General features: G+C 32.7%; 1 protein-coding gene across 1 annotated transcript in view; it reads left to right on the plus strand.

Annotated features, from left to right (window-relative positions):
• Positions 1–12,218, plus strand: part of LOC117123157 (carnitine O-acetyltransferase-like) — a 23,263-nt gene that overhangs the window by 6,515 nt on the left and 4,530 nt on the right. Inside the window, exons 4-12 of the mRNA XM_033269007.1 lie at positions 2,560–2,733; positions 4,147–4,318; positions 6,095–6,273; positions 6,939–7,039; positions 7,526–7,648; positions 8,152–8,274; positions 10,252–10,387; positions 10,523–10,585; positions 11,990–12,127. Coding sequence (XP_033124898.1) covers positions 2,560–2,733; positions 4,147–4,318; positions 6,095–6,273; positions 6,939–7,039; positions 7,526–7,648; positions 8,152–8,274; positions 10,252–10,387; positions 10,523–10,585; positions 11,990–12,127 — 1,209 coding nt within the window. The remainder of the gene's footprint in view (positions 1–2,559; positions 2,734–4,146; positions 4,319–6,094; positions 6,274–6,938; positions 7,040–7,525; positions 7,649–8,151; positions 8,275–10,251; positions 10,388–10,522; positions 10,586–11,989; positions 12,128–12,218) is intronic.

Here is a 12,218-nt window from a genome sequence, read left to right on the forward strand (position 1 = left end):
TGAGACTAAACACACAATGACACAGGAGTACGTAAAGTATTATCTATTTTTATTCATTATGTATGATGTACAAAATTTTAAAAAAAGTATAACGTAACGGCGTAACCCTTGAGAACTTTAGAATCATTAGCATAATCACACAATGACAAAGGACTGCGAAATGCTTCACCGTATTTATTAAGTAAGATATAGAAAATTTAAAAAGTAACGGACCCACTAGAGTGCAAGAAGCTTTTATTAAGATGTATAACATGTGTACATAAATATAGAGTTATATATTGTATAAGCAAGTTCAGAGGAAGGGAGGAGAAGTTCTCAGGATATTTGAGAAATAAATATGAATTTTTCATATTGCAGTATTAAATTTTAATTTCTATTTAATGTGTCAACCAGAGTATACAACACGAATATACATCCATGCATATCATAACAATGCATCAAGTTTAAATTTCCCTATATTTCATCCTTTATTACAATTAGAAAGTAAAATAAATACAATAATTTAAAAAAAGGAATATGAATATAAAAATACTGTGAGAATAAAGTGTGTACTTATAAGTAAATACACATACAGGGAAGATGCAGACACATTGTCAAAAAGAAGACCACAGGAGTCAAAATACTAATATATTTAAAAAAAAATTGTTACACAATTATTGTTTTGAAAAAGAATATCAAAGAATTGCAATTACAATAATAAAATAAGTTTTTTCGTTGAAATTTCTCAATAATTATGCTGTAAGTTGACGCAAATTGACGTGTACTGACGCAATCCGATATAAACTTAACACGATTTGACCTGAAATGACGCGATTTCATGCGAGTTGACGCAAGTGGACAGCTCATGGTATGATCGCGACGTGCTTCTACCCCGCTGTATCGCGGTGTGTTTTCCAACGACTAGTAGCCTACGAACGTAATAAAACGGTAATTTTCTTAAAATTGCAGAAGATATTTTTGTAGAACTTTTTATATTTGATTCAATACATATTACTTAACTATTGTAGGCCTAAATTTTTTATTATGAAAAGATCGGAACGGAATTCGTTTTCTAGACGTCTTTTGAGCTTCACCCCATGGCCTAAAATCAAAATTGTGTACAAATTTTGACTTTGACCTATTTTGGTGATTATCTCAAAATGATTTCGTGGTGAGACCTCACATATGTCTTAAAGCTTTGTTGATGATTACAATCTTTTATTTTCTGCACACTAAATAAAATTTCTCAACTACTGTATATGCATTATAAATGAATTTACAAAGATATACTGTAGTTTGTAATTTGCCACAGTTTATTGAAAATTAGAATCAATCAGAGATATTTACCCATTAATGAAAGAAAGTGCGATTTCATATCAATCTCCCTTGAATTTGTACTGTATCAATCACATACTGCCCATATTGCCAACAACCCCTCAAAACTAACATAAGCAGGGTGATGATTTTATCTCCCTGTCGAAATACCACAAGGAAATTAACAGAATCTACCAGAATTGGAGCTTGCCGTTATTAGAGATAATGTTCACATGCATCAAAAGAGGCTGTATTGAGGATGAGGGTCTAGAGAAATGTTAATAAAAACTTGCTCTCTAATTGGTGAACCAGTGGTTATGGAAATATAATACAAAAGTAAAAAGAAAAGTTTTAAGGCACTCGTTAAACCCTTACTTTTGTACAATAGTGGAACAAGGGGATTAATTAAAGTCATGGTGAAAAAACTTGACACATTTCTCAGTCATTATTTTCGATGCGTCATCAGAGTTATGTCCGTAAAATATAAAACAAAAATTAATAATACAGAATATGTCAACTTATGATTCAGTTACCCACTATCCTTGAAATACAATAGTACTGTTTGTATATATACTGTACATAGAAATTAAGAAATGATAATGCTCATACATTCAAAACCAACAAAATTGTACCACTGATTTCGGACATTCTAGGTTCAAGGTGGTCGATTTTGTTGCTCAGGAGGTGGGTTCCAGGGGTTCATCTTTCTCTGATACAATAAATTCCTTAAAACTACTGTATAAATAAAACCATTAACTGTTCAAAAGCCTTTCCCTCTTAAAGACAAAATTTCAAAAATTTATTTTTTTATAAGCTTCATCATAGTATATATTACGCCACAGATAACCCACCTTGACAAACCCACCTCTGTTCAACATGGTTCAACTGTTAAGACCCGTTCTCTGCTTTTTGGGAAGGTCTGGTCCATGTCCTTTAACTGCTTGACAATACTTCCTTATTTATTTGTTTTACTGCATGATTGAAAGCTTAATAAAATTTGTTAGTGTGAAAAGTGCTGTTTGTCTAGTAATTTTCTTGTTTTACATTGTTTCTTGATGTTATTTGTTTACGTCGTATCTGTCTTGTGGTACCCCTGCATGTTAATATGACAAGTGTGGGATATTTTTTTTTTATTGTTCAATTTATTGTGTAAAGGTCTTTTAGTAAATGATGAATAAAAGTGATAGAAATAATATGCATATACATATAAATATTGCATGTAGAATCTGTTGTTTTGTTTATTTTAAATGAAACTCGATGTTTATTTTCAGCCAAACCCTTCCAGTTGATAAGCTAGGTGGTTCACCTCTGTGCATGGATCAATACTATAAGATTTTGTCGTCATGCCGCATTCCAGGACGTAAAATAGACTCAATTGTTACCTACCCAGCAGATGGAAGCAATTCTTCAAAACATATCGTTGTTGCTCACAATAACCAGGTATAAATATTTACACATTTAATAACAATAAAGATAAATGTAAGGTAGGCATTTATGCATCTAAGCAAAGCTACATGGATCTCATTATTTTGTTTAGTACCAGATTCGGTAATTACTAGTGCTAATATTATGCAGCGGCACAGGCGCCCAAACGCTCAATGTCGTAGTCCTGAACAGTAAGCCTAGAGTAAGATAGGACCGTCTGGTACAATTGGTAAACGTTGGCTTTCTGTACTGTAGTTTACAATTCACTAGAGATGAATAATATCATTCAAAGATCTTATGTACATGAAGCATACAGTACAACATAAATTAAGGCCTAACATGGCATATGATTGCTTTGAAATCACAGTGAAACTAAGTGTATGACTGAACCTTTTTGCGCATCTGGCAAAAAACAATTGATTCACCCCTGGTTAGGTAGAGGACACTTAATACCAAATGACCTCTGAAACACCCTACTGGGGTATTTGTCGATTCTCAGTGCATTTTATACATGACTAGGGCTACATGGATACTTGCACAAGTATGTTTGTGGTATTTCAAAGGTAATATAATAGGGATATGGGCTTTTCATCATGTGAAGGCCTACCCTTGTGATGCTTCTAATTCATTGTGGCAAACCATTACCACTGCGGCAAACAGAGCAGAGAACAAGAGATTTTAAACGAAAATGACTGCCTTTTCATTAGAAATGACCATTATATTTGTCCTAGAAAATCACACCTCGGTAATGCTGCGTTCATTAGAACTTGTGAAAACTGATTTCACAACTTGTAACATGCAAGAACAGGAGAAGAGTGCATTCATTTGACGAATGGTAAAATAATGGCATTTTTTCTTCCTATTCAGGATTTAGACAAGCGCCCTCACACGGATGTGCTCCTTGGCCTAGGCCTAGCCTATGTTAAATTAGCTTGAATTAGGACTCCGTAAAGTGCATTTCAGAATGTTATACAGTGCAAATCAAACATACAAAAAATTCTTTTTTTTTTATCCGAAATAATATTACTTAAAGAAATTGCAATAAATACATCTGTTCGTTTGTGTCACATCCGCCATTTTCCACACTACTTCTGCAAATCGAGGAAGAAAATTCTATTCGAGTTCGACCAGATGAACGCGTTTCACAAGTTGTGAACTGGGAAACACCGACTTCACAAGTTCTAATGAACGTAGCATAAGCTGTCGGGAACATATATCACTGTGTTTGATTTATTCAAAAAGGTACTGTACTCATGTGCAACTTATCTAGGCCAAGGGACAAATTGCAAGTTGCAATTACAAGAGTACACAATAGAATTACAGTAAAACAAAATTACTAGTGCTATTTAATATGTTTGTACATAAAAAGTTAAAACTGTTTATCTTCTCATTTTTTATACAATAATGTATTTCATAATTTCTTTGCAGTTCTTTTCCTTAGATTTGTTCAAGAATGGGTGGACACCATTAACCCGAAGCGAAATTTATCATCAGCTGTGTAACATTGTTAATAAATCTAAAAACCCCAGTACACCTGTTGGTATTCTCACCTCAGAGAATAGAAACACCTGGGGAAAAATATACAACGAAATGAGCAAAGGTATGATTTTTTTTAAAATATTTTAACAAGGTGTGTCAAATAAGGCAATACTCTTGTAGTAATCGGAAATGAAATGATGGATTGGAATTTGTTGAAATCAATACCACTACATTTATTTTATTTTTTGAAATTTATTTATTTGGGTACACAACACATGCATCAAGGATTGTCAATCACAAATATATCACTGTCCTACTTGTAGGTGACAATTCAATTTCACAAGACAATACAGTACCAGGCCCATACGCAGGATTTTTATTGGGCGGGTGTAATTTTGTGGACCAAACTGTCTAGGAGGGGGGAATGCTTAGGGGAAGAAACCCTGCTGGGGTTGAGGTGGAGGAGCTCAAGCATTTTTGATAATTTGAGGTCTTAATATTTAATCGATTTCTGAAGATGCATGTGCTGTTTTCAGTGGCGAGCATAGTGAGGAACTTTCACAGATGGAAGAAATACCACCTCAGCCCCATGAAACTTGCACCTTGTTTGTTATTACATATGAAAAGCACTAATTTACTTTGAATATTACTATGCAAACAATAATCTGTCAAAATTCTTATGTATTTCTTTGTGTGTCTCAAGACACAGTTTGTATTAAACACAAATACTTGAGGCATGTCGTGGCGAAAATGGTTAAGTTGTCGCGAAGGCCAGTATTGAGTATATGAGCTATAAATTATGGGCGCCTAATTGCCTAAAAATCCAAATTTGTTTTTCACTATAGATCGAAAGTTTAATGTCTTAATAATCATGTCCCAAAGTATTAGTTCTGAAGTGGTCAACAAATTGTTTATTTAACGTTATTTTGATAGTTAATTCTAATGAATGCACAAATAACTTTGGAAGGCAATTTCTCACAATCATGTTTATCTTGACTTAAGAGTGCTGTACTTTCATTTTCCAAGAACTTTGGCTTGAAATATATGTCCAATTTCAATGAATAGCCGCTCATTTTAATGATCACATACACAGGTATCTGAAAATACCAATAATTTCAATTTCAATTTTTGCTACAACTTAACCATTTTGCTACAACATGCCTCACTTTAAAAAAATATGCACACAATCTTACTGTATACATGTCATCATGTTAGCTGTGCATAAGATCTTTAAATTTTGGGTTTATTTTTAACATTAAACTCGTACTGGATATTACATTACCATATCCCGACATTATATTATAAGATATGGTGTTATTGTATAGTATAATGCCATAGTTTAGTTTGGAGTGGAGTTAAATACTGTAGTTTAGTGGATGCTTGCCTTCTAATCCCAGGGTTCAATTCCTGTCACAGCAGGACTTTTCTCACTACCAAAAACAACTCCACTCCCTAAGCCTCTTAATAGACTTTAGTTTAGAAAGCATCGTTCCATCCTATAAGTGGCAAGTGACATACTTGCTGTTGGATGTGAAAGAAATAAATTTTAAAAATATGAATATATAAATGTTTGAGATTACACCGATGGTGGTGCTGCTTGTGCAAGTTACTTCCGGAAAGCTAGAAAACTTACAGCACACATTTTTACATTTCAATGTGTACAAAAGTACTGTACAGGTATCTGTGACTGCAGTATAGATATGTACCAATCTTAGAATAGAATATAGATAATTTGAACAATTTGAAATCAAGGTAAGTTTAATTTATCTTAACATTATCACTGACATGTGCAGATCTAGAATTTTAAATAAGGGGGTTTGAAAAAAAATTAAAATGTTAGTTCCTAGATGGCTGGAAATGAGCATTCCTTGACTTTTCTTCTTTTCTGTCTATGAAGATCGAACCAATCGTACAACGTTTGACAAGATTAATCGCGGATTTGTATTGTTATGTTTGGATGAGAAATTTAAATCCGTACCTGAAGAAGAACTTGACAGTGAATTTGGACGCCAGTTGTTGCATGGAGGTGGAAGCCAATTTAACAGTGGCAACAGGTGGGCTGATAAGACTCTACAGGTAATAAAAAAAGATTTTGGAGAAAAATACTATTATTTTTATTTTAAGCAATAAAGGCCTATAGTGAAAACCAGGACCTCCTTGACAATTTTCTGGGGGAACCAAACTTTATCTACTGACGTAGCATTACTAGTATAAAAAAAAGTTGACCAAGGGGAACCACCACAAAAAGGCAGAACACATTTTTTGGTAGCCATTACTAAAATGGCCAACACAATTCACAGATAACTTTACTTAGATTCAATGAAAAAGTTTAAATCTGGTGTGTATGTGCCAAGGGCAATTGGCCAAACCAGTCACACCTCCTCGCAAATAGTGTTGTGGAGGTAATTGTTAAAACATGTTGAAGTGTCAACATTTTCTAAATCTATTGTATTGCATTAAACTACATCTTTCATCATGCTGTGTTTGACGATAAAACAACATTTTTAAATAATTTTGTGATGGTCTCTGCCTGAGAGATGGCTGTAATCGTAAACTTTGAAGGCTGGTTTCTCAAGTACTGTTCTTTAAACAGCTTATGTTTAAACTCCTGTAGCTTCGTAACAAAATGTGTGATTCGTAACCCTGGACTAATTAAGAATAGAGTTACAGATGTGTGTGATAAATGTTTGATTACAATGTATTTGAAATACATTGTTTAATTGTTTGATGCTGCATTTCAGGTTATAATTGGCCCTAATGGTAGATGTGGCCTACAGTATGAGCATGCCCCTGCAGAAGGACCACCAATTGCAACATTTCTTGATCATATATTGGCATACTGGTAAACTTATTAATAAACTTATTACTACACTCTTTATGTCTTATATTCTCCGAAACACACATACCGTAAATGCTCAAATAAGCGCAGCACCAAACCTGATTTCTTTGCATAGCACCGCTCTAGAAAAAAAATCACCGCAGCGATAAACAAGAGTATAATATTACCCTGTGTGTAATGAAACATTTTGAGAGGTTTTAAATACAATGTATACAATGTTAAAATGAATAAAAACAAAATGAAGACACAATCATTTCTTTATAAATGTTAATTTACAATGACGTAGGATGATAGGCCTACTGAACTATGGGAATACATGAGATGGGTAATATGGGAACAGGCATGGAAAGCGCCACGCCAATAGTTGCCGCTCTCGAATAAGCACCACACTGAAGCTCCTAAAAATGTTATAAGCACCGCAGTGCTTATTTGAGCATTTACGGTATACTAGTATAGAAAGCTGATTAGTTGTTTTGGTTTTTTTTTTAGTGACAACGTCGGAGATCATATCTCACCCAGTAAAGAGCAGCCTGCTCCTGCAAAGAGGCTAATGTTCAACATCAATCCTGATGTACAAGAGGCTATTGAAAATGCTAAAATAGCTATCGATAGGTAATGAACACATTCCTTTTATACACAAAAATTTTGTACATTATGTATACACATATATTCAAACACATATTGACGGGTGGAAATGCATGTGTCCTCCAAGTAAAAATAACATGTAAAAACAATGAGAACATGATGTACAACCAATGAAGGTTTGACTTGCAGAACAAAATTTTATCAACATACAGTATAATAAAATAAAACATATTTTGATAGCTCCTGTTATCTTTATAAACTCAATTATACTGATATAAAAATAAAAGTATTAAAAAATCAGAATTTCATGAAAATATTAAGGGGACAGCTTCACGTTTTTGGTTAGTGTCCAGTGGACATTCCTCTATTGAGGGGACACTTTTTTTGGTCCAGAAGGTATCCCCTTTAATAGGGGTTCAATTGTATTCTTAGTTGTATTTTTTGTAATTAAACCACAAATGTTAATGCACTTGCAATGCATACATTTGCATAGCATCATTTTTGCTAATTGTGTATTTTATATTTTTCAGTATGGTTGAGGATCTTGATCTTCACATATTTAAGTTCAAACTGTTTGGCAAGGATTTTGTGAAGGCTAATAAACTTAGTCCTGATGGATTCATCCAGATTGCTCTCCAGCTGGCCTACTTCAAGTACGTAATATATCTAATGGGAATTTCTCATGTGAGATCTGGAATCTTTTCTCACACTACAATTAGTACTGTCAGATATAAAGGCATTACCACTTTCCTAAACCTACTCAGACAAAATTTATCTGATTATAAATTAATCTTACAAAGTGTATGTTTGGTATTTGATCTATCTAAATCCCCGTTCTGCAACCCAAATACATGTCAAGCACTCAGACTCGACCCGTCAAACCTGAAGCCAATAAATCCGTTGTTTTATACGCGCGAGTGATAGCGGTTATCACAAGAATCACCCCCTTGATTCTTTTAAAAAATACCATCCCCACAACATCAATTTAAAACCTGTAAAAATTAAAACATAACTTGTATGTATGGGTTATGCAAAGACATAGACACATTAAATTGAAAAATATTTGTTGTAATTTTCAGCTGAAAGCCGAACACATTGAAATTAAATAAAACTAACACCTTCAAGTTGTCAATACCTGAAGTACAAATGTTTTGATAGTACATTTTTAACATGAAACATGATTAACGCACGCATTAAAAAAATTAACTGACACACATACCCCAATTTAATTGCACTTTCGTTTACTGTAATTTTATTTCTTAAGAGATATGCGACCCATCAAAATTTGTCCACTACCCAAACATTGGGTCGCGACCCATAGGTTGCGGAACATTGATCTAAATCATATCTCAGGAAGGCATATGTTGCTAAATTTGTGATTAGAAGTTTAGAAGATTAGAACCTGATATATCAGTAAAACATTCAACTTTAACTATGTGAGTTACAATGAATAAAACTATAACATTAGTTTTAGCATTCTGAACAGAATTGTTATATCATTATGGTCTCATGCACTGTGACTGAAAAAAGAAAAAGATATTTTATTGTACCCTAAAACTAACTTGGAAGACTAATATAATCTGAACAGAGAAACCATAATTGAGACCACTGCATGCAGTGGTTGGAAAGATCACAACACACAGATGCACTAAGAATGTTTGCATCTAGACAGCCTGTCAAAGTAGTTCAAGCCTTTTTTTATGTCAACATTATCATTAAATTGGCAATTTTTCAATGGTTGTTGTTAATCAAGAAGTGATTTTCAGTTGCAACATCCGGAACATAAAAATGTAGAAATTAATGGTAATAATGTTGAGAGAGTCAGTTAATTTAAATATTTGCGATATTTATTTAGTTACGATTAATGAAAAACTAAAATGGGATACACATTGTGAAAATATTGTTAAAAAGGCCAGTCAGAGGATGTACTTTCTTAGGAAATTACGATTGTTTTAAAATGTTGAGAGAATAATTCTTAAACTTTTCTACCAATCTGTGATACAGAGTGTGCTTATTTTTGGCATTGTCTGCACCTTTGGTGATTTTGGTGGTAATAATAAGAAAAAGATGGAGAGAGTGAGGAAGATGGCACAAAGATGTATGGGAATAGAATTAGATAATAGAATTAGATATGCAAAATACTTAAAAGACCAATCTCATCCACTATATACTTTGTTTATGTTCATGAGGTCTGGAATTAGACTAAGAGAACTTAGTGCGAAGCGAAATCGCCATCCATCTATTATACAATGAAGGTGTTGTTAGATTCAGTGGTAACTAAATACTGGATATTGGTAGTAATTTATATTATTGTTCATTTTAACTGTTTGTAGGCCTTGTGATGTTTTTCATGGTTGTGAATTCTTATTTATAATTCTTTTACTGTATTTTGTATGTCAATGGAAGAGGAATTTCCTTGTTTTTATTTTGCAAGAACAAAGAAAGTTATTTATCTTAACTTATCTATAAAAAAGTTCATGATAAATAGGTCTGGAATAGTTTTACTGTACTTTTAACTTTTTGTGGTGAACATCTGACGTATACTGGTTTGGGCTGGAGTTATTCCAGTGTGTTCGTTAGATATTGGTGATCTTGGTTATCCTAAGATCCACTTTATTTTTCATCCACAGAAGCTATGGTGAGGCTTGTGCAACATATGAAAGTGCTTCGTTGAGGCGCTACCAGTTTGGGAGAACCGACACAATCAGGTCATGCTCTACCGATTCTGATCTATTTGTTAGATCAATGATAGACGGCAACAAAACGGTAAGCCTTTTTTTTTTTCCATGCGAACCTTCAACAATATTCTTTAATTTTCTATGATTTTTCTACTATAAATTCTCATTTCAAAAAAATAGTTATTCTTATGAAAGTATTTATATATGTATTTTGATTTCACAGAATTCTGAACTTGTTCGGCTAATGAAGCAAGCTATTGAGTCACATAAGGAGTACACTAATTTGGTAAGATCAAGGATTTTAATTGAATTTTAATAAATATAATTATTGAATGGTAACCAAATAAAATCTTAATTTTCAAATTTTTAACCTGAATTTTTTTCAACAGGTAATGATAAAAATTATAGAAAACCTTCTGTTGAGTGAAAGTGTTTTTTTTTTTTTTAATCCTTCTCTGGTGTATTAATTTGGTTGAATAATTTTATATATACCGGTACACTAAATTTTTACATAGATAAAAATTGTTCATGCATTTCACAGTAATTGTGTATTTAACATAGCTGTAGCTAGTTCAAAACACTTTGGAAAATGCAAGTGGCATTGACATAAAAGTTTAATTACCTGTTTGTTAATATTCAAAATATGTAGAATGATGTCATATTTTAATATACACATTTTGATATATGATATTTGCTTGGACAAAATTTGAAGAAGAATCAAGCACAGAAAGTGACCAAACACTCTGCGAATACATAGGAAAACGGGATAGAAGAAGAAAAAAAAAGATCAGAAATAAAAAAATAGGAAAAGCCAACAAAACATGATCATGGACTGACACTTGTATTTATTTATCATTTATTTCAACAATATTTTATGAGAGTGGTCTATCCAGCCAGAGTTGATCAATTGGGACCCTCAGTACATACAATAAAGAATAACAATTAAACTAGATCTTTAACATCTTTAACACAAATCAATAAAATTAAAACAGAAAAATAAAAAAAAAATATCAGAAAATGTTTAAAATTGATTATTTAAGGAAAACATTTAAAATAATAATTAACAAATTGAAAAAACTTATAATTGACACATTAAAGACTCAGAAGAATAATTAAAATAATAAATTAATTTAGAGAATTAAAGGTTACATTACAGACATTGAAAAATTACTGGAAAAAAAAGAAGAAAAATGTGAGGGAAATAAGAATCAAAAAGTTAAATAAAAAGAAAATAATTTAATTTTTTGTTAAGTGATCTTCCCACGAATAATTCCATAGTAGGTCTTTTATTTTTTTCTTCAAAACTTTGTTTCAAACTAGCACTAGACTTGACATGAAATCTGACATTTATGGTGGAACTTTAAATTAAAAACAGTGAAGAACAAATGAATAGTATTCTCGAATCAGTATATATATCTCCCTTGCTTTAGTCTGATGGAGCGAATCCCGCTGCGGTGGCCATCACTATTGCACCGCAACACTCTCAATCACCAGCAGATGATGATGCGGCTGTCAGTTCTTGTCCAGTCCATTCATTTGTCCCTTATCCATGATATTTGGATGATTTCAGTATTAACTTATTCAATTGTAAAAATGACAAAGCAGTACAAAGACTCTCATCAACTTACTTTTAAAACAAGTTATTTTAATAACACATTTAAATTTGAAATATATTTTATATATATTTCAGGCCATATTTGGAGATGGTGTCGACCGTCATTTATTAGGTTTGAAACTTATGGCGATCGAGTGGGGATGGAATGTGCCAGAATTGATGATGGACACCACTTATCACATTAGCACACATTTTAAATTATCGACTAGCCAGGTTTGTATATCAGCTTCATATTCAAATTCAATAATCATATACTGTATAAAAATTACAGAGCTCTCCCTGCTTCGCTCCTGGACCACTTTTG

Source organism: Anneissia japonica, unplaced genomic scaffold (genome assembly GCF_011630105.1).
Source record: "Anneissia japonica isolate Jap-2015-1 unplaced genomic scaffold, ASM1163010v1 scaffold560_len657749_cov147, whole genome shotgun sequence".
Lineage (NCBI taxonomy): Eukaryota > Metazoa > Echinodermata > Crinoidea > Comatulida > Comatulidae > Anneissia > Anneissia japonica.